This window comes from Podarcis cretensis (assembly GCF_951804945.1).
Source record: "Podarcis cretensis genome assembly, chromosome: 17".
Lineage (NCBI taxonomy): Eukaryota > Metazoa > Chordata > Lepidosauria > Squamata > Lacertidae > Podarcis > Podarcis cretensis.
In genome coordinates this window covers 7701754-7724677 of record NC_137187.1, presented here as the reverse complement: position 1 = coordinate 7724677, position 22924 = coordinate 7701754, and the positions used below count along the sequence as shown (strand labels likewise).

The 22924-nt window shown below is 45.7% G+C and overlaps 2 protein-coding genes across 3 annotated transcripts; both read right to left on the bottom strand.

Annotated features, from left to right (window-relative positions):
• Nucleotides 1-590: 590 nt before the first annotated feature.
• ACTL7A (actin like 7A) lies at nt 591-2412 on the bottom strand. The gene has a single exon (XM_079959624.1). The coding sequence runs from the start codon at nt 2302-2304 to the stop codon at nt 1078-1080; it is 1227 nt and encodes a 408-aa protein (XP_079815750.1). The 5' UTR covers nt 2305-2412; the 3' UTR covers nt 591-1077.
• Nucleotides 2413-6071: 3659 nt separating this feature from the next.
• APTX (aprataxin) lies at nt 6072-21380 on the bottom strand. 2 transcript variants are annotated; one of them, XM_079959700.1, is made up of 8 exons: nt 21297-21380; nt 18662-18795; nt 16239-16285; nt 12988-13308; nt 11971-12030; nt 11639-11865; nt 9622-9725; nt 6072-6370 (listed from the first exon to the last, which is right to left on the bottom strand). In XM_079959700.1, exons 1-8 carry the CDS (start codon nt 21308-21310, stop codon nt 6216-6218), a joined length of 1062 nt encoding a protein of 353 aa, XP_079815826.1. In that variant the 5' UTR covers nt 21311-21380; the 3' UTR covers nt 6072-6215. The 2 variants fall into 2 exon arrangements, with proteins under 2 accessions (XP_079815826.1, XP_079815827.1); XM_079959701.1 differs by lacking the exon at nt 16239-16285 and having other exon boundaries at nt 12988-13304.
• Nucleotides 21381-22924: the final 1544 nt, after the last annotated feature.

Sequence of the window (22924 nt, the reverse complement as noted above, 5' to 3'; positions counted from 1 at the left end):
CCCGTCCTCTCCCCTAAGGCCAGGAAAGGAGAGAGCGTGGAAGGGGAAGGGCCGCCGCAACACAGCACGGCTCCCCCCCCCCCCAACCAGTATGCAGCCAGGAGCAGCGAGGAATGGAGCGGCTTATATTCAGGTATTTTTTCCTTCCCCCCCCCCACCCTCCAGTTTTAAAGCTGCAGCTTATATTTGGGCCAATATGGTAATTTAATGAAATCAAAACATGAGGCAGGGGGGCAGAATTATTAGAGGGACTTCTCTGAAGGTGGATAATTCTCTCTGCCCGCAATAAAAAGAAAACACTCTTACTGAAAAGAGCAAAGTATGCCTCAAGTTTTTAGTTAAGAGTAGGGCTTTTAGCAACATAAATTCTGTGCATGCCTACTCAGAACCAAATTCCATTTAGTTCAATGGCATTTACTCCCAGGTAAGTGTGTGTATAGGATTACAGTGCTGGATTATGCCCGATTGTGTGTGTGTAAATGCTATATTGATATAGCAACTTTTAACTTTTGTTTGTTTCACTCTGCACTGCTACTCTCGAGCTAGAAAAGGAGTAAGGCACCCCTGAAAGGAACACAACTTTTGACTAATTCACACTTAACACATTTTATAAGTGAAAAGGCTCGTCCCTTTTCTCAAGCAAAAATATTTGAAAGGTGTTGGCCTAGCAGGCAGTGTTTTCATGTTCAACTCCATTACCGTTTGGAACGTAAGGCAAAAATAATTCCAGTTTTCCGTTTCTTCTATAAGACAGAAATCCAGCCTGATGCTACACTTGCTTCCTGAGAATGTGACATAACGCATGACTGGATCCAGCAGGAAGGCCTTACCTATGCACAAATTTGCTGTGCCGCTTTGTGTCAAGAAATGGAAAACCACTTTGTTATAACTGCAGAGTGTTTACTATGGGCTTTTAATACAGGGAGAACGGAAAGTAAGCAGTCCATTAGTGCTCACAGATCAAGTAACTTTTTGATGGATACTAACAGAAAAGCAGGTGTGAGACTTCTTTAGCCTCTCTGCATCTAGCTTGAGGGGTGTGTGTGTCTGTGTAAGAGTTTAATCAGAGATGGGAGCTCAGAAACATTTCCTGTAGATGTAAAAAGGACCTCGTTCTTCATACTCTTTCCTATAAACCCAGAGCTGCTGGAAAGCTTTAAGGGAGGCCAAGATGGATCCTCCGGTCCACACAGACGTTTTCCTCTCAGGGGCAGCTGATGAAATGGGGTTGTCATTTGGACACATTTTAATCAGCTCTCTCTGGAAGCGGTCAGCAAAGCCCTTAAGCATTGTACAGCCCCCACACAACAAGATGTTGCCCATCAGGTTCTTTTTGAGCGTGACGTCGCACTTATTGAGGGAAGTCATGGTGAGGAGAGGCAGGCCCAGCTGCTGCGAGTTGATCAAGGACGGCTTGAAGAGTATTTCGGAGCACAGGAATCTCTCTTTGCCGATAATGATGGTTTGCCCGTCAGGAAGCTCATATTCCATCTCGTATTTCCTGGAAGGTGCTGTTGTCTCCTGTTGGAAGTCCACGGAAGTGAAGCAGTGGTTCTCTTTGATATCTTCCAGAATGGGCCAGTCTCTCTCTGTGAACAAGTTCACGGAGTCATTTAATAACTTCATGAGGTGTTGTGTGACATCGGACCCAGCGTAGTCGACCCTTTCAGTAATGCTTGGCATGGTGTAGCCTTCATAAATGGGGACCACATAGGAAACTCCGTGGCCGCTCTCTACGACTAGACCCGACGTCTTGCCATAGGAATACATGGACAATCTAGATTGGTAAGCGATGTGCATGGCAGGAGTGCAAAAACTCTCAAAGAGCATTTCTGCGTATTTTTCTCTGTTGGTGGTAGGGCTCAGGGGCGGATCAGATACTAGGACCGCGTGCTCCTCGGGCCGAATCTTCATCTCCTTCAGGAAAAGATATTCCCACATGTCTTGAACAGTATCCCAGTCCACTATGATCCCATGTCTCAAAGGGTTCACAAGCTTCAGGGGTATTCCTGCATCTCGAAGTTCTCGGCCGACAAAAGTCTCTTTCCTGTTGTCTCCCGTTTTTGCCGTCTCTTGGATATGCTTACCCACAGTTGATGAGACCACATGGCTTGGCTTGAGTTCCCCAGCAAACCCACACTTGCAAGAGCCAGTGCCAATGTCTACGACGACAGCTCTGGTCTCCTTCACCACCATCCTTGGAGTTGCTTCCCCTTCATCTCTAGCCCTGGCTGAACCAGGCTTCATAAGCGGCCCCCTCTTCATCGGCACGGAGCCAGAACTTGCACTTCCTCGGCTAGACATTTTCTGTCTCGTTTCTCATTTACGCCCATTCTCTAGGTGCTGGGCTCCATTTCAAACAAGCGGCGATGCCCACAGTGGGTTTCAGAACCTTCAGAACCTTGATGACACTGGCATTGTGCATTATGACATCACATTGCAGACACAAGCAGGAAATGGTCATAATATGCGTCCGCACTGGAGGCATTTGTTAGAATTCCTGCTCCGTGATTGCAGTCATGGGATTTTTGTCTATCACATGACAGTGTATGTTTTGACTCCACGGAGTGGGAAGTGACAAAGACAGGATGTTTGTGTTACTGTGTTCCGTGAAGTGGGACTATTGTCCTTTGTTCTTTTTCTCTTTGCTGTCTGATGCTAGAGAGAGAGGGAGCCATGCTGCAGTGCTCCGTGTGTGTTTATATGTAAATAAAGTGGATTAGCCAAAATGCTGAGTTGCTGAGGTCTGTCAGGCAACTGCGAAGACTCTGCGGATCCCTAAGTGGGCTGATGTCTATTGGCATCGGTCGCTGTGATGTTCGGGCAGAAGAAAGCTTTTGAAGCTCCCAAACGATTGACCAGGAGGGAGTGAACATGCCAGTCAGGCATGTGTCTCTTGTTGTTGTTGTTTAGTCGTTTAGTCGTGTCCGACTCTTCGTGACCCCATGGACCAGAGAACGCCAGGCACTCCTGTCCTCCACTGCCCCCCGCAGCTTGGTCAGACTCATGCTGGTAACCTCGAAAACACTATCCAACCATCTCGTCCTCTGTCGCCCCCTTCTCCTTGTGCCCTCCATCTTTCCCAACATCAGGGTCTTCTCCAGGGAGTCTTCTCTTCTCATGAGGTGGCCAAAGTACTGGAGCCTCAGCTTCACAATCTGTCCTTCCAGTGAGCACTCAGGGCTGATTTCCTTCAGAATGGATACGTTTGATCTTCTTGCAGTCCATGAGACTCTCAAGAGTCTCCTCCAGCACCATAATTCAAAAGCATCAATTCTTCGGCGATCAGCCTTCTTTATGGTCCAGCTCTCACTTCCATACATCACTACTGGGAAAACCATAGCTTTAACTATACGGACCTTTGTTGGCAAGGTGATGTCTCTACTTCTCAAGATGCTGTCTAGGCCTGTCATTGCCCTTCTCCCAAGAAGCAGGCGTCTTTTAATTTCGTGGCTGCTGTCACCATCTGCAGTGATCATGGAGCCCAAGAAAGTAAAATCTCTCACTGCCTCCATTTCTTCCCCTTCTATTTGCCAGGAGGTGATGGGACCAGTAGCCATGATCTTCGTTTTTTTGATGTTGAGCTTCAGACCATATTTTGCACTCTCCTCTTTCACCCTCAATAAAAGGTTCTTTAATTCCTCCTCACTTTCTGCCATCAAGGTTGTGTCATCTGCATATCTGAGGTTGTTGATATTTCTTTCGGCAATCTTAATTCCAGCTAGGGATTCATCCAGCCCAGCCTTTCGCATGATGAATTCTGCATATAAGTTAAATAAGCAGGGAGACAAAATGCAGCCTTGTCGTACTCCTTTCCCAATTTTGAACCAGTCAGTTGTTCCATATCCAGTTCTAACTGTAGCTTCTTGTCCCACATAGAGATTTCTCAGGAGACAGATGAGGTGATCAGGCACTCCCATTTCTTTAAGAACTTGCCATAGTTTGCCATGGTCGACACAGTCAAAGGCTTTTGCATAGTCAATGAAGCAGAAGTAAATGTCTTTCTGGAACTCTCTAGCTTTCTCCATAATCCAGCGCATGTTTGCAATTTGGTCTCTGGTTCCTCTGCCTCTTCTAAATCCAGCTTGCACTTCTGGGAGTTCTCGGTCCACATACTGCTTGAGCCTTCCTTGTAGAATTTTAAGCATAACCTTGCTAGCGTGAGAAATTAGTGCAATTGTGCGATAGTTGGAGCATTCTTTGGCACTGCCCTTCTTTGGGATTGGGATGTAGACTGATCTTCTCCAATCTTCTGGCCACTGCTGAGTTTTCCAAACTTGCTGGCATATTGAGTGTAGCACCGTAACAGCATCATCTTTTAAAATTTTAAATAGTTCAGCTGGAATACCATCACTTCCACTGGCCTTGTTATTTGCAGTGCTTTCTAAGGCCCATTTGACTTCACTCTCCAGGATGTCTGGCTCAAGGTCAGCAACCACACTACCTGGGGTATATGAGACATCCGTTTCTTTCTGGTATAATTCCTCTGTGTATTCTTGCCACCTCTTCTTGATGTCTTCTGCTTCTGTTAGGTCCTTTCCACTTTTGTACTTTATTATGGAAATCTTTGTACGAAATGTTCCTTTCATATCTCCAATTTTCTTGAACAGATCTCTGGTTCTTCCCATTCTATTGCTTTCCTCTATTTCTTTGCATTGCTTGTTTAAGAAGGTCTTCTTGTCTCTCCTTGCTATTCTTTGGAAATCTGCATTCAATTTCCTGTATGTTTCACGATCTCCCTTGCATTTTGCCTGCCTTCTCTCCCCCGCTATTTGTAAGGCCTCATTGGACAGCCACTTTGCTTTCTTGCATTTCCTTTTCATTGGGATGGTTTTCGTTGCTGCCTCCACCAGGGTCCTACTCAAGAGTAGGACGAGCTCCTGGCAGAATTAAGGTCGATTTGGGGTTTGCCAAAATAAATTAACAATTGCTGGTACTCTTATTTGATCTGTAATTTATTGGGCATGTTGTAGATACGTCTTGTTGATGGTTCAGTATGAAAGTGAGCAAAGGTCTGGTATATTAGTTATTAAGTGTTCTGGATTACAGCTAACATCTGTGGAATAGCCTTAGGAATACAATGTGAAACTGTATACCTCAGTTAACCCCCTCTTTAAGCATCTTGATCTCCTCTAGGATAACAGGGATATTGGAAAAAAGACCCAATGGCCTTATCTGGCCCTTTCGGGTTACCAACATGGCCTACAGGATCTACTTGGTTTCCCCATGTCACACTAGAACCCCGAGGTCCACCAAACAGAGCCAAGGGCATAAGTGTGTCCCAGATGGATGGAAATACACTAATAATTCAGGAATGGGAACATGCTGATTCCAGGAATCTGAGATGGGTACTAAAAGCGAGTTTGTAAGTTCTTCCATACAAAAATCTACTCCCCTCACCAAGCATTTTGTTAGCCACCTAATTTTGCAGTCTGGGTGAAATTATTTTTAGTTGTTAGATAATTAGGAGTCAACCCCTTGGTGATCTACTGCAAATTTCTCAAAACCAGTTTGAAATCTGTATTGTGATATCGGTTTCATAGTTTTTGACCTGGCAATACAGTATATTGGGAATCATGATGTGTTTGTGTGTGCTATGCAAAAAATCACTATGTGGGGGAAACCGTGAAGCCAGCCAATTCTTCTCTTGATTCCTGCAGTTCGTTAACTCTGCTCTGCCTCATGCAGTGGGCAGTGAATCACAAGAGCAGGCGCCGCCAAAAATCACAATGCAGGGAAAATCATGAAGCCAGCCAGTGTCTCTACACAGCTCCATCCTTTTTTCAGACACGGTGATCTATTGATATATCGCGATGTTTAGATGGTGATATATCACGATGTTGAAAACAAGATTATCACCCAAGCCCTACTAAAGGGGAAGAGATTTTGGTCACAAGATAAAACCCAGTTTGATTTCCATCCAGCTCCACCCACTCCAAAAGATAAATGCCCTTTAGAAAGGGTTTGAGGCTACTCCTTTTGGTTCCACCTGCCCAAGAACACCATGCGCTACCATCACAAACCACCCCCAGGCCACTCCACAATCTGTTGCACTAAAGCAGACCCGGCCATTCTAAATACTTGCGCCTTTGTGGGCATTTTAATAAGCAACTTGGTATGGACTTTAAATTAAAATGAGCATGTCAACTTTGGGATCCGGTTAACCCAACAATCAGTAAAACGTAGCAAGTGGATCAGAAGAGCAGTTCTTCATCTTATTTTGGCCAATGTTCCTTCAGGTGCTCTTTTAACTGGGGGATATTGGGTTGCTGCCGTTTGCACACGTGACACTTCAGAGGCAGGTTCAAGAGTTTGGCAACGTCCTTGTCTACAGTTACTCTCCCTTTCTTCTTCACCATCGCAATCAGATCTGGAAATTGGGGTGGGGGAGAGGAGAGACAGACATGTTTTATTTGAGATTACAGGTTCGGCCATATCTGTTTTGTAAAAAGTTAGGAAACGTGTGCCAACGGCTTAGCTCTGCTCCCTGTGTGCATGGGAGGGAATTGGCTCCCTCTTATGACATTCCGCTGGTGGAAACAGCTGCTTGATTGTTATAAGAATTTAAGGTCTCAAATATATAAATTAAATGTTCATAAATTTACAGGGCAAACACATGCATATGTATGTAAAACACATGTCTGAAATAGTACAGGAGAACAATCCTGAAAACATTTTGACTCTCCCAAATTGACTTCAAATCTTTCTCTGCAAGGAGGAAGGAAATGGGAAAAACTCTCCATTGTCTTCTGCTTACCTGTCATTAGGGCATCTTTGTGTGTTAACAGGGGGAGCCTGTGACCTGGATTCAGGAATTAAAGTATTTACCATCACTAAAGATGGCCAGGCTGCCCAAGTAAGCAATCACTGGCCATTGTCAGGTATCCTGGCTGACAGTAGACCGCCTCATTCTGTGATGTATGTATGTTGTTTTGGGGGTGGTCTTGAACTACAGGGTGGGCAATTTCAAAAGTCTATATAAGGGCTTGCATGTCATTGTTCTGGGTTCCTCTTCCCTCCTGCGTATGGTGAGTGAGGACCCTGTTGCAACAGTTTAATAAAGATCAGGCTTACTAGCTGCTTTGCTTCCCAATATTCTCTGGTTGGCCTTTGTTATTTTCTCCTACTGATAGGGAACCCACTTAAGGACTCTATAAGGGCTCTTGGATACCCCATAAAGGGAAAAGGAGCAGATTTGTTTACATCACTATCTGTTGGCAGTCCCACTGCATTCTCATGCATCGCTTCCCAAACATGATACTGGGAAGACACATTTTGCCCCTGAAGTAAAATTGGAGGAACATCATTCTAAACCTCAGACCTGAACATGTTTGCTTTTGGCACGTGAAAGGATATGAATCACTCTCCATTGGAAGGAGGTGTGTGACCAGAGCACTAACTCATGCAGAGACACAAAAGGAAACCTCCGAGGATGGGGTAAGGGGTAATCTGCTGCACCTGCCTCAGAAACAAGTGAATGATCCAGCCAACATCTGATGCAAAGACATAGCAGAATTCTCAGCAGCAGTGGAGGTGGATTGGGGGGCAAGCAAGACCAGGGGAGTGAATCCGTTGTATATTAACTTTGAGACTAGGTGGCTCAGCCTCTAGCGACTGAGATCTCTGCATTAGAACAGTCCCTCCCTCCCCTACTTCCATGTTATTATAGCAACTCTCATTTACGGGAAACTAAGCTGTATACATTAGTGGCCACACAGATGCTGCTTTAAGCTGCTCCATATGCCAGCTGTCTCAACTCAAATGCTGTGGGTCAAGCCATTTTCTCCATGTGGCAGCAGACTCTCTTTTGGGCTGTTTGTGGCCCACATCAGGTGATCATAGAATAACAGAACTGTAGAGTTGGGAGGGACCCTCAGGGTCATCTCGTCCAACCAGGAATCTTTTGCCCAGTGTGGGACTCAAACCCACAATCCTGAGATCAAGAGTCTCATACTCTACTAACTGAGCTATCCCCATTTCATAGCTTCTATATCCAAGATGCCTGTGTGTCTTATACAGTGGTACCTCTGGTTGCAAACAGCATCCGTTCCGGAGGCCCATTCGCAACACGAGCAGAACGCAACCCGCGCCTGCGCATCTTGCGATTCGCCGCTTCTGCACATGCATGTGACACCATTTTGTGCATATGCGCAAGCAGCAAAACCCGGAAGTAACCCTTTCCAGTACTTCCGGGTCATTGCAGGACGCAACCTGAAAACACTCAACCGGAAGCAAACGTAACATGAGGTGTGACTGTATTGGAAAACAATGCTGGAAAGTTCCGGCATCCTGTTTCGCAGCCAGGGGGTGATGGAATAACTCCTAGGGGAATCTCTAAGCCCCACACGTAGGTTCCTCTCCCAGGTGTATCCTGCAAATCTGGGATAGGTTACTTGGGGCACTGACTGATTTTTAACAGCTAATTCTCAGCACCCTCACCAAGCTCCACTACTTATTACATGCCTTTTTTATCCTGCTCCCAAGATGGAAAAGATCCCACAGCAGCTTATGTAAGAGCAACCACCACAAAGGCAGTCCCAGTTTGTACAATCCCCTGCTTTTTTTGGAAGAAGCCAAGGCAGTTCACATTTGTATGACACCTATGCCCCCCTGGAAAAAACTCTGATGCTGGGAAAGATGGAGGGCACAAGGAGAAGGGGACGACAGAGGATGAGATGGTTGGATGGTGTTACAGAAGCGACCAACATGAATTTGACGAAACAGTGGGAGGCAATGAAAGACAGGAGTGCCTGGCGTGCTCTGGTCCATGGGGTCACAAAGAGTCGGACACGACTAATCGATTAAACAACATGCTCCCCTAGAACAGGAGTGGAGATATTGCTGAACTACAACTCCCATCAGCCCTAGCAAGCATGACCTTGAGCTAGCAGTCAAGGGAGTTGTAGTCCAGCAACACCTGGAGTGTCAAAGGTTCTCCATGCTTACCCTAGAGTCATTACTACAGCTGCATGAATATGAAAATGTGAAGGGATCATCCAGGAAACTTGTTTTAGAATAATCCTGCAATACAGGCTAAATTAACACAATAGCTGCAGCCGCATTAATCCTGCCTGGCCTATTCACATATAAAAGGAGGAGGTTGTGGCTATCTTAAGAGGCAGGTGTTTGAGAGGTCTCTTCCCTTTTGTCCTAGGCCAGTTCAGTTGTAGTATCGGAGCAGGGCTGTGGAGAAAGTACCTGGAGGGGAGGGTTCAGTTTACTTGCGGGGACGCGTGCAGCCCTGGATCTGGAGTGGCCCCATCAGCATAGGCTTTGCCTTCCCTCAGGTGGGATACCTGGAGGTCCCCGCCTACCCCAGTGAGTTGTCCAATCCCACCTGGGGGAAGCGTTGCCAGGGAAACCAGGCCAGGTAGGGGGAGGGATTACCTGCCCACACAATAGAGGGTGGATCTTAATTGTTAATCCTCACTTGGCTCCGACACCTGCATGCCTCCTTTTATGTTAAAATCAGACACCCTCCCACCTGCTTAATCTTCATGTGAAAGATGCGGTCATGGGTAGGTTTCTTGGAGAAAACAAAGTCCAAAGACAGACAAATAAATAGACACTCACAAATAAAGAGTAATTTTAGAAGAGATGGATCAGGTTGTTGTTTTTTACCTTTGGAGTCTATGAAGTACTCTGTTGTAAAAGAGTTCCAGTGCTTCTTGGTTTTGAAGCACGGGGAATCAAAATCTTGGCTGATGACATGAAGATGCAGCTGGCTGAGAAAACAACACAACAAGGGTGTGTGTTATATGTTGCTGTAACAGGTAATGAACAAATTATTAAAGCTGGCCTTTCCTTTTAACAAAAGGTAGGAAATTTGTTTACAGCATTTCATACTTACATATCTCAAAAAGCACCTATAACTGAGGTTTTGGTACTCCACAAACTGATTTAGTCAATTAACAAACAAGTTAATCTGGTTATAAAACAAGATTACTTCTCAACTGAAAAATAAACAAATCCTTAATTGGCCAACAGACCTAATGATTACAATTAAGCACTTTTAGAACTTGCTGTAATGTGCGGAATGCCTTATGGGAAGCATACTTCAATTATGCTGTATGTTGTCACTGCGGCCTTCTGAAATAAGTAACTTCTACTCCCACTTCACAAATTTCGAACAGAAATAGAGAAACAGTGAGTGGGCTAAATCTGGCCTGTGAACTCGTGGAACGTGCTGGATCCAAAATAGCAGTAGTGGCAGAAACACAGCTTTTGCACAAGTGTTCTCAAGGGTTGACAAACTCTGGCGTGTTGCCGGAGCCAACCATTATTTTTCGTCACTTGCTGCTTTCTTACTGTGGACACATGTGGGGCAAAGTAAGAAACTAGCCATGTGCTACACAACCCCTCTGTTATGTACCAAATAAATCTGCAGGAGGGAGCAAGAGTCCACAGGGGAGGCAGGCATTCTCTCCAGTAGGCACCTGGCAGAGCGTGCTGGGCACCTGCCAGTTGCCAGAATTAAATTTACAGAATGGGATTTAACTAAGTTGCTGGCTGCGAGGAACAAAGTCCACTTGCCATGGGATTCCCCCCTCCTTCACCTCCCCCCTTGCGCCCTCTAAATCTGCTCTTGAAGGTTGGGGGAAACCCTGGGAGACTCGCAAGGGGAGGAGAGGGAGAAGTCACCTTGTGAGATGGACCTTGTTCAGAGCTTGCAGGGTCCACTATGCTGAATTCCACCCACAGTTGTTTCCAGGGTCTGTGCCAGGGGAGCCCTGGTGTTTGTGGCTGTGTACTACCTCCAGTGAATACAAGCTGCTAGGCAGCATGAAAGAGCCCTCTTTCGTTCCTGTTCTGCTTTCAGGCTTCCCAAGGGCATCTGGTTGGCCACTGTGAGAACAGGATGCTGGGCCAGATGGGTGGCAGGGGAGGGTCAGCAATAACGCAAAAGGCATCAGGGAAGTTAACTCTTTATTCAAGGAAAGCCAGGACAACTCAGTAAGCCAGGCCTAATGAGCCCAGCAACTCGTCGCAGTAGATCTTGCCCCTATGAGGCAGTTGTGGGGACTGAAGGTCCCCACTTTCCCATAGTTTGTTACCAGACGTCCCCGTTTCCCGGGGACAGTCCCCGGATTTACAAATCAGTCCACTGACAAAATCCATCTATTTAGTAGGAAGTTGAAAAGTGTCCCCAGATTCATTGAAAAAAATTTAGTAACCTTACCATAATTCCCTACATCTCCTGGGTCCTTCCCAAGTCTCTCTTTGCTCTACTCTCTTCATACCTCTCCTAGTACTGAGAGACCAGGAAGGAGGGGAGCTGGTCACAGCAGGAGGGGGAGACCCCCTGGCTTCTTCAGCTGTCTGCCTTATCTCTGCCTCTTAGCTCCACACCTCACCAGCCTCTGATTCTGGGCTGCTTTCTGGCACAGCCTCTTCCTGCTCACTAAACCCTGTTACCTCTTCAGCTTCCGACACCTCCTCCTCTCAGTCTGCTCTCTCGTCTCCCTCTGACCACTCATTGTCATCCCACCACCAATCTTCTGGTTCCGAGTCTTCTTCCCTTGGGGGTTCTCCAAGTGGCTCCTCCTACCACTCCTCTGCATCCAGCCGGTCCATGACAATGGGCCTTCGCCCTGAACCAACAGGTCACAACCCAGTTCCGAACACAATTATGGATTACCTCATGCTGGGAATGGCATGGTAGCCCAGTCTGAAGCGCAAGCTGTCTTTTTCAGGGCACTGCTGGATGACCTTCTCTCCAAGGGCATGCATGTGCTCCAGAAGTTCGAGATGCTCCTGAGTTACTTTACTCAAGGTAGAGATGGACTGCCATGGCAGCACTAACCAGTGATAGCGAGCTTTCGGATACTTGTCCTTTATAACTACAGCCTTTTCATCCTTGTAGACCTAGCAGAGAAACACAGAAGTCCTACGGTCTTGCACTGATTTTGCTATCACGGAGCATATATCCTCAAGCACCATGGTGACCCAAGTTAGAAATGAGATCCTTACCTGCATATCTGGGTTTTGCATGGAGACCTTCAGACCTTGAGCCCAGTACTCCAAACATGCCTATAGGACAAAACACAGGAACTCTGATAAAATAAGTCTGGAGACATTCAATGGGAGACACTTCCTAGTTAAGTATGCTTAAGAGTGCAGCCTAAGAGCCAAGTCACATAGCTAAAATACCTGTAGGAGACACTTGTGGTTCTGATTGCATTCTGAAAGAGGACTGAATGCCAACATATTTGTAACTCTCAGGTCGTTCCTGGGAGCACCAGTAGTAGGCAAATAGCCCAAAATGCAGCAGTACTTTGATGGAGATTAGCAGAAACTCAAATGGTGCCTTCTGTCTGCCCCCCGTTTCACGATGGCAGGGCCCTGGGTGTGGAACCTATGGCCCTCCACACATTCTTGGACTCCAGGTCCCATCAATCCCAGGCAGGATAGCCAATGGTCATGGGTGATGGAGGCTACAGTCCAATATATATCATTTGGAAGACTACAGGTTCACACACACACACACACACACACACACACACACACACACCTCACCCTATCTGAATAACGTGTGACTGTCAGGCAATCCCTGATCTAGTTGGGAACACCAATTACCCACGAACTGTGAGGTCTGGCAGCACTGTTCAGTGTTCTACACCTGCCCCGCAAACCCAAACGTCAAGCCCCAATATCAAGGTCTTGCGCAGCCTTTGCCCCTACTAAGATCTACATTGCAGACACATCAACAGGGTTATTATACCAGTCTCAGTGTTATATCTCTCCTCAAATATTTATAGGAACTGCTTGGGCGAGGGTGCTGAGAAGCCTTTAATTCCACTTCACTGAAGTGCAACTCCAAGGAGAGAGCAGCAAATGACCATTGCACCAATTCAAGCCTGTAATGTAGATAAGGCCCTAATGTTATCTCACCTACCGCTCAGGTCCTGCAGTGAAAGGACAGCTTCACCGACTTCACCCACCCACTTGTGCTACAACAGGGGTTACCACTAATATTTCCTGGCTCACCTTTTGGTTGACAGAGCTTCCACCTGAAGAAACAGAACTACTGCTGTAGCTGGAATCGCAGGCTTGAGGGGCCATTTGCTCCATTTTTGCGAGTTTGCCTGGCATGCTTTCCATGCCACCAGTCTCAAGTTCATCCTGTGTTCTTTTCCCCCCTTTAGGCTCCACCGTCACCTTACCACCACAAGCCCCCATTTCCTCCGAGAATTGCACGGTGTACGGGTACAGATTGTTGACGATATGGAGAATTTGCCCTGGCTTCAGTTTGATTTCCTGGTCCTTGCCAATATCCACTAGGTCAACGCTGGTTGGGTTGACTCCTATCTTTGGAGCAAAAGAAAATGCCAGAATTGGTGTTTTGCCACTGAACCAAAACTTCCACACCCCTAAATACGGGATCCATGGAAGGACATGTAGTATTTCCTACACACCCGAACGACTGACAACCTGGCCATTTTAGCGGTAGACCACAAGTGGGATGAACAAGTCTACTTTGTGGTAGGCGATCCAACACATTCGCTACAACAGTACGAAACTTTAGAAAGGAATATTGCGTTGGATCCTGTAGTATGTTAACTTAAAGCAGTTCATGGAAATAAATTTGCCTGTTCCCTCTTCCCTGATGCATTCACCTGCCTAACCCCCCCCCCCCAAAGCCTCTATGGAAAGAAATGGGGCTCAACCTGAACCATATGTAGTGGAGCATGCTCTTCCCAATTTTGGGAACCCTCCCCTCCCTGCAGCAGCCCCCTGTGTCCCACCCTATTGTTCACAGGCAGCCTTCTGGAGAGGCTTTTGCAGGGGGTGGGGCAAAGGTGCCGGCAGTGGGAAGGAGAGGATCCTCAGCCTATAGACCTTCATCAACCTTCCTTCTATCGACTTCAGTCTAGAGTCTAGACTAAGATTTCAGTCCTATAGATATGTACCTGGGAGTAAGTCCCATGGAATGAGGCTTATTTTTCTGTTGATTGTATAGGATTGTACTGTAAGCCTCTTATAAGGAACAAAGGGGGGGGGATCAGATAAATTCAGCTTACTTTGGCTATTCCTCTCGGATGGGTATGAATTCTGGATGAAAGCCACTTTATGAAAAGGAAGCAGAGTGAAATACAGTTCCTTCAAGCAGGGTAGGTCTTAGAAACTGGTTGGGCAAAGCAATAAAGCACTTTTGTTACCTATAAAGTCAGTGAAACGTTAGTACACAGTGAAATGTTTGCTCCATGTGACGCGGGTCATTTCCACTCAACTGGAGACAGCGTTGCTGGATCTCAGTGCCAATAAAATCCAAAGCCAGCCCAAGGTAATAAAGAAGCTCACAATGAACGAAAGGGGGGTGGGGGTGGGATATGTCCTTCCCAAGGTTCCTGGTTTTGCAACGTACGGAATATCACTCTTTCAGAACGACTTACTCATCATTGCTGGTGATTAGGGATGCTTCTAAAAAGGACCACATTGGTGAGATTTGGTTTCAATGGATTTCTTATGTTAACAACAATGCAGAGATGGGCCACCCAACTCATTTCCCATTGTAGAAAGGTTATGTTGGAACTGACTTAATAGTCTGGGTACTTTTTCTTTTCTTTTCCTCATCTGCTCTTGATTGAGTCGTGTTTTTTGCCGCATGCATTCTGTGTCTTCAGGCTGTACACTTTATATGAACTTTTACAAAATAACAAAACTATTATTTTTTTAAAAAAGAGAGGTGGGTCGGGGGGGAGAACAGTCCATCTTTGGATTTATTTTTAAACTCTGCCTCCTTCACTGAAGTCAACTCCTGGTCAGAGAACTAACCTCCTCCCTGCAGCATCGAAAGATTGCCTTATCAACCTTTAGTCAGACCCAAACAAAACACAAAGAAAATTATGCTAGCAGCCCCTGGCAGTCCACCCTTTTCCTGTAGCCAGAAAGAAGCAGCTTCCATTTTGCCCAGGTCTCCTTCCTTCAGGTCAACTACCACATGGTCCCAGGCCTCAGAGAGGTTAGGCTGGCCTCAACCAGAGCCAGGGCCTTTTCAGTACTGGCCCCGACTTGGTGGAACGCTCTGTCACAAGAGACAAGGGCCCTGCAGGACTTGACATCTTTCCGCAGGGCCTGCAAGACAGAGCTGTTCCACCTGGCCTTTGGTCAGGGCGCAGCCTGACTCCCTCCTTTGGCAATCTTTACAAAACTTTAGTTTATGGTTGCCATCAATTTTGATTTTAATTAATTTTTATAATGTTTTTAATGTTGTACTGTTTTAGTGTTGTTAGCCGCCCTGAGCCCGGCTTCGGCTGGGGAGGGCGGGATATAAATAAAATTTATTATTATTATTATTATTATTATTATTATTATTATTATTATTGGTGTTTGCCACTATGGTTGCCTAGGCAATGACCCGGCACAGCTGTGAGAATGGCAGAGAAGTCTAAGCTGACACAGAGGCCAGTCTCTGAAGGAGGAAGCAGCAGAGTTTTCTAAAGATAACTTAGCTAATAGGTGGGACTTAAAAGACATGGGTTGAATGCAAGTGAAGATGTTCAATCTGTTCCAAACCTGGCATAAAATTGTTTCGAAACAGGGCAATGAGTAATGGAAGTCCCACCCCCCCTTATTTTTCTACACTTTGTTGGGAAAAGGTGGTTGAATTAATTCACTCACAGCGGCTGCATTTATTCAAAACCTTCCATGGGGAAAAGGGGAAAAGAACGCGACGTCTTTGATCAGTAGCAGATACACTGCCCTTCCCGCACTCAGCAGGACCCTATGTAGCAACTGAAAATATCTCACATCTATCTCCAGTTCCACGGAAATCCGGGAAATGAGCCTATATTTGCAAGCTTTGCATTATTCATTTCACTTCCATTTCTTTATCCAAAGAATGCATCGACATGGGTTGTGGCAAAAGAGGGAACGGACAGAAAAGGCGGCAATAAGCACTCAGTGATGGGCTCATTACATATAATGCTTAGACCAGCCTTCGTCCACCTGGTGCCCCCTCCAGATGTTTTGGACTACAACTCACATCAGCCCCAGCCAGCATGATGGGAGCTGTAGTCCAAAAACATACGAAGGGCACCAACTTGTCGAAGACAGTGATAGCCCTTGAGCTCTGAAAGCGCCGCCCAAAGCTCTTTTGGATTTCTGAGTGCAAAGCAAAGTTATGCTTTCAAAGCAGATGAAACTGGCATAAACCGCAGGACACAAGCATTTCTGCCCTTCCACTTAAGATTCATAAAGTGCTCTCAGCATTCCTGCGTGCGAAGGAAAGGACATACCTGTTTAACCTGGACATACCCTTTGTTGCAGTCTGCTTTTAGCTGTACTGAAAAGAAAAGTGACAGAGAGTGACGTTAGGCCTCCCCTCCCATGCCCCGGCATTTTATGCTGAAGGGTATACTAACCAGAAAGGACTGGGGATGGAGGACAGGTTGATCCCAATGAGCAAACACCTTAATTTAATTTTACTCAATTTAGAAAGTAAGCGGCAGGTGTCCATCAACTTATTTGTGAGCCGTGGAAATCAAGGCCTGCTCTACTAGCCTGGAAAATAAATTAAGCTCAGGATTATATGACTCCATGAAGTGCGACCACACTTTACGGATGCCCAGCCTTTCACTCCATCTGTTTCACATCTGTTCCAGAGGACTGAAGGACCCTCCAGAGCAGACTTGCCTGCTTTGAGATTTTGAAGGGCGCACAGGGAGAAGTGGAAGTACCACTGTAACACATGGAACTCTGGGCATGCGGCGCTGGATTCAACCCATCTCTCCGCCTCTCCCTAAAGGTAAAGGTAAAGGCACCCCTGCCCGTACGGGCCAGTCTTGACAGACTCTGGGGTTGTGCGCCCATCTCACTCAAGAGGCCGGGGGCCAGCGCTGTCCAGAGACACTTCCGGGTCACATGGCCAGCGTGACAAAGCTGCATCTGGCGAGCCAGCGCAGCACACGGAAACGCCGTTTACCTTCCCACCAGTAAGTGGTCCCTATTTATTTACTTGCACCCGGGGGTGCTTTCGAACTGCTAGGTTGGCAGGCGCTGGGACCGAGCAGCGGGAGCGCACCCCGCCACGGGGATTCGAACCGCCGACCTTTCGATCGGCAAGCCCTAGGTGCTGAGGCTTTTACCCACAGCGCCACCCGCGTCCTCCGCCTTTTTCCAAACTTTGCTTTTTCCAAACTTTTTGCTTTTTCCAAACTTTATCAGCGTACACACACTTCAGATTTCAGCTCCAGCTTCTCTAGAAGTTACGGGTGCAAAATGTCAATGTGCTGCTCCTCATATCAATCCAGATAGTAAATGCTGGTGAAGTGATTGTGTTGGGAGTTCCTGCTCTGAAACAAAGGCAACCAGATCAAGCATTCTCTCGACTTACTTGCATTTTATAGCACAGGTTTGCTAACACATCCTGTGCGAAGAACCAATGCAAGACAGACAATTGCAGGCTATAAATTAATATGATGTTCAAAAAAGGAAAGACCTTTTTGCAACGTGCAGGTGGGGATCCAAACTTATAGAAAACAGATGTATTATAAGCAGTGCATTTTTATGACATTATTTACTGGTATAGAGTATTGGCATCTCTCTCTTTTTGTGTCTGTTTGTTTTTCTGCCCATGGCGTTTTTATCAACATATGAGTTCTGGCACCTCATTTCCCAGGTTCAATCCCCAACGTCTACACGTAGGGTTGGGAGAAACCAGTGAAATTCTGGGGTCATTGCTAGTCAATGTAGCTATTACTGAGCTAAATGGGTTAATGGTCTGACTCATAAAATTTCACAGTTGGAAGAGTTATCTAGCCCAACCCCTGCATTGCAGGAGTCACAGCTAATATTTTGTTTCTGCAAGACACGCACAGGAACCATATTTCTATCAGTTGGCCTGGCACTGTGACTCTACAAACAAGCTTGTTGTGACGAATTGACTTCTCCACCAACTCTGTGTGCCAAATCAGGTGCAGTTGGTGGAAAGGGGAAGTCCAGCACCTCTGCCTCTTAGTCTTTTTATATAAAGCAACTTTCCGTGCTTCTATTTTGTTCTGCGAACTGTAGAGAATTTTGGAGGTTTTAATCTTACTTAGCATTAGTTCTTCAAAGTGTTCAAAGTATTTCTTGTGGTGATCCATGTTGGTTTTCTCATTCTGATGTGGCAAACAGAGGGCTGTGTCACCTTCCTTGTACCTTGGAAGTCGAATGGAATCCGTTCCGGAAGTCCGTTCGACTTCCAGAATGTTCGGAAACCAAAGTGCGGCTTCTGATTGGTTGCAGGAAGTTCCTGCAGCCAATCGGAAGCCGCGGAAGCCCCGTCGGATGTTCAGGTTCCAAAGAACGTTCACAAATACTCACTTCCAGGTTTGCGGCATTCGGGAGCCAAAACATCCAAGGCGTTCGGGATCCAAGATAGGACTGTATTACCAACAGCACAATCCTAACTTTGCCTACTATGAAATAAGTCTTAACATTTTGCAAGTGGGGGTTAGGACCGCAGCCCTAGGAAGTTTAGTGGAAGCTCTCGGTCTTTTAGCCTCTCCTTTAGCCCTATAGCAGCACCCCCTGCAAACTATTTAGCTTCAAATAACTTATGATGCTACACCAAAAGAAATCAATCCTAAGCATTTTTACTCAGAAGTGAGGACTATTGAGTTTTAACGGGAGTTACTCCCTAGCATGTTTAGGATTGCAACCTTCATCTCCACTTTACCTTGTCTTCGGGAACACTTCTTGTCTGTTATCTCCGTTTCGGGCCCACGCCCTAGCATCACCATTTCTAAATGTGGCAGTTTAATTCGCTGACAGGCTCTATCTTTGCTCACAAGCCAGCACACACGCATTGTGCTCAAGGGAGAAAAGAAAGAAGGGAAAAAATAAATACTCAGTTTTACTAAGTGAATCTTAAATTCAGCTCGGGAACAAGCGAGCCACACGTTTTCCATAAAATCTATATTTTTACAGCGCTCATTGGATAGGTCTTAATCTTGCATTCAGCGTAGTGGGTGCAAGCTTGTGGAACTCCCTGTCTAACTGAGATTAGACAGGCACCCTCCTTGCTGAACTTGACTAAGGCACATGACTAAGACTTTCTTGCTCCAGAGGGAATATTAAGGTAGTGTTTTGTTCTGTGATGAATTGTTGTTGTTTTATCGTCCCACTTTCTGTGGTTTGTTTTTACGCACACTGCTTAGAAATGCAAATAATTAAGCAGCATATAAATGTCTAAAACAAAACAAAACAAAATAATCTTTAGAATTCAATCTCTCTGCAGGTGGAAGAAAACCGAGACTTACAGAACACAAATACTTCGTCGGAGCAGAAATAGCGTTAAGATACAGCATAGTTTCAAATATTACATGCACAATACCAATCAAATCTCAACTATTTACCTAAAAATGTCAGATTAGAACTGGTAAGATTTAATTGCAAGTAAGTATGCTTAAGCTCCATAAACAAAAATGCAGAGTTTTATATCCTAAAAGGACAAGCAAGCACATTGTAACAGTGTTGTTTATACATATACACTTGAATATAACCTGTAGAACAATCTCATTACTTTTAACATTTGCTACTTTAACACATTTATTATGCCTCAGCTTTTTAGTATGCCTGTAATTTCCAACTAGCAACCCACAAATTAGTTCTGGTCTCCTACAGGATAATTGCTTCAGAAGGAAGTTCCTTCAGGAGCAAGGTTGGGAACCTGCCTCTGACATGCATATTTAAGATTTTTGGTTGATGAGGCTCTATGTTTCGCCTGTGACTATTAACCATGGCACAGGGCTATGTGCATGAACACAAATGCTAAATGAATACAGTTAAGCAGAAGTAACTGTTAATAGAAACAAACGAATTGTGACTGTAGTCCTAAACATGCCTACCATGGTTCAATGGGTCCTACTTCCAAGTAAACATGTTTACAAATGCACTGTCTATAGTTTCTCTCCCCCCCCCCCCCAACAAGATTCAATTGTGAAACAGTTATTAATTTGCTTTCATTTTAACCGGGGCTCAGATAGCAAAGCCCGTCAGAAATTGGGAGTAAGGAACAAGAACAAAATTAAAGATTATTCTTAGGTTTTCCATTATAATTCCCAATTTCTTACTCAGTTCAGAAATGCAGATGAATCCTGAATAAGTAAATACAATGTCTTGTGCACAAGTAGATATTTTGAACTGGAAGCAGTGTACAGCAGCTTCTTTGTGTGATTAAAAATAAATGATTTGGGATGGTCCAATGGTTATTGTCAGGGTGTGGGAGCACAGCTAGTCAACTCATTCCTTTTCAATACATGCAGGGTAAGAGGAGGGCATCACACTTTACAGTGAGTTGCACACAAAATTGGTTTTAAACTAGATTATCGGCATACAGCCACTTATAGGAGACATGGAGGCTTCCTGGAGATATAGGCATATGATTTGGGGTGATTTCTGGAGTGTGGGTATGTTCAAATCCCAGTTCCTTCCTTCAGGTTATTTTTTTGCTTACCACTTAGCCAATATTAGAGCTCTTAAGAACCCAGAAGGCCTGCATACTTTTTTGGCTGGCCTAATAAAAGTTATGGCTTTTGCAGCCTTGTTCCCATTTCCCAAGAAATAAATTCCAAGGAGTTCAATGAGCAGTGAACTTCAGAATGAAATAAACAGCTGCAGATCAGGAATTGTGGATGGGTGGCTCTGGGTAGAATGAACCACTGCCTGAATGACCACAAAGGGTGTGCTGAATTTTCCAACTTTCAAATTCCCAAAATGAGGAGTGCTAAATAAAGTTTTAACATGACATGGAAATTTTCAAATTCCCAAAATGAGGAGTGCTAAATAAAGTTTTAACTTGACATGGGAATTCAAAATTAATTGATTAATACAATTCAGTTTTGCTTGGCAAGTAGCATATTACCAAGTACCTGCCCGTTTTATCATTTACATTTTGTATTTTTATTATTATTTAGCATTGCCTGACAGCTTCAGAAGGTAACATTTAAACTCTTGGGTTTCCCCAAAGCAGTTTATGTGCTTCACCAAGCCTACAATCTTAGGAAGCGAAATCACAGGAATCACAGGTTTTAATTCCGCCCCCCCCCCCTGAATTTTTTTTGCAAAAAATAAGTTTCAGCCCCTAAAATGACACGCCCCACCCCCATACCAGCAGGGCAAAATGTGAGACAGGAAAAATGACAACAGATCTGGGCCATCTGGAGATGCTCGTCATTTTTCCAGACTCCCCTCCCTTCCCTTCCGGCCTTCGGTACGTCGCCCGCCTCCCACAACACACCCCAGCTGCCCCGTCCGGCCCCCGGCTCCTTCTGCCCGCCGCCAGCCCGGCCCGCGCCTGGGCTTCCGCTCACCTCCACGCTGCCATCGCCGCCCGCCTCCGCCCGGACGCCGCTGTCCAATAGCAGCTCCCTTTGCTGCCCGGCAGCCAATCAAACCCGCTCTTTCGATTCCGCGTGAGCAGCGCTGCGCCCGCCGGCTGGGAGGCGGACCCAGCAAGGAAGTTGCTGGCTCTAATGGAGCTGGTCGGGAGCAACTTTCAATATTGGGAGGGGGGGTGTGGATTTCCCTAGGGGTGCGGGGACCACCCTAGGTATGGTGCGGTTTGCATTGCACTAATATCCTTCTGCGGGGGGACGCAGGTGGCGCTGTGGGTTAAAGCCTCAGCGCCTAGGGCTTGCCGATTGAAAGGTCGGCGGTTCGAATCCCTGCGGCGGGGTGCGCTCCCGCTGCTCGGTCCCAGCGCCTGCCAACCTAGCAGTTCGAAAGCACCTCCGGGTGCAAGTAGATAAATAGGGACTGCTTACCAGCGGGAAGGTAAACGGCGTTTCCGTGTGCGGCTCTGGCTCGCCAGAGCAGCGATGTCACGCTGGCCACGTGACCCGGAAGTGTCTCCGGACAGCGCTGGCCCCTGGCCTCTTAAGTGAGATGGGCGCACAACCCCAGAGTCTGTCAAGACTGGCCCGTATGGGCAGGGGTACCTCTACCTTTACCTTTAATATCCTTCTGCACCTTATTTTTGCTTAACTTTTGTTGTTGTTTAGTCGTTTAGTCGTGTCCGACTCTTCGTGACCCCATGGACCAGAGAACGCCAGGCACTCCTGTCCTCTTTGCTTAACTAGTTGAATGCAAAGCCTTAATAAAAAAATGCAGGGGGAAATCTGGAGGAGGTTTGCCTGGCTAATTTTAAAGAGCCAGCTTTTTTGTTTAAAAATAAATATATGTAACGTAACTTCCGTATGCTGTATTAGCAGTATAAATAGCAAAATATGTTAATATAATTTTGTATTGTAATTGTTGTAGGAGATCACACAATTGTGATTGAAGATGATATACTATATCGCGCGGCAGAGATTCTGTGTTTAATCCAAGTAGACACTGGGGTACTTCTCAGTAGACAAGTGTGTGTGTGTGTGTGTGTGTGTGTAATATGTGTGTGTCTGTGTGTGTGTGTGTAATATATGTGTGTGTGTGTGTGTGTGTGTAGACACACATGCATTTGAATGTAATAAATGTTTACAGAAATCAGCTGGAACTTCGTTTTGCTATGTCACAGAGTCCTTCACTGGAAAAACCATTTATTAGGAAGTTGGGTGGCAAGATGTAAAAGTGGGACATTTCATCATTGTGTGGGAAACGGTATTTGAGGTGTAGCTTGCCTGACAAGTTACTCCTGAAATTTCCTCCTACATAACTATTTCGGATATACCGTGAGCTTCCTGTAAAAGTGGTGTTTAAAACTCCACCTTCTGCTGGTCCACAATGTATATGTTGTGTCTGATATGTTTGTGTTATCTCCTAGGAACTGTAGTTTGCCCTCATAGAATTACTATACAGTATTACCACTTACATTTGTGAGTTACTTTTTACACATTCTACAGTCAAGTGCAGTGGTACCTCGGGTTCAGTACTTAATTCGTTCCGGATGTCCGTTCCTAACCTGAAACTGTTCTTAACCTGAAGCACCACTTTAGCTAATGGG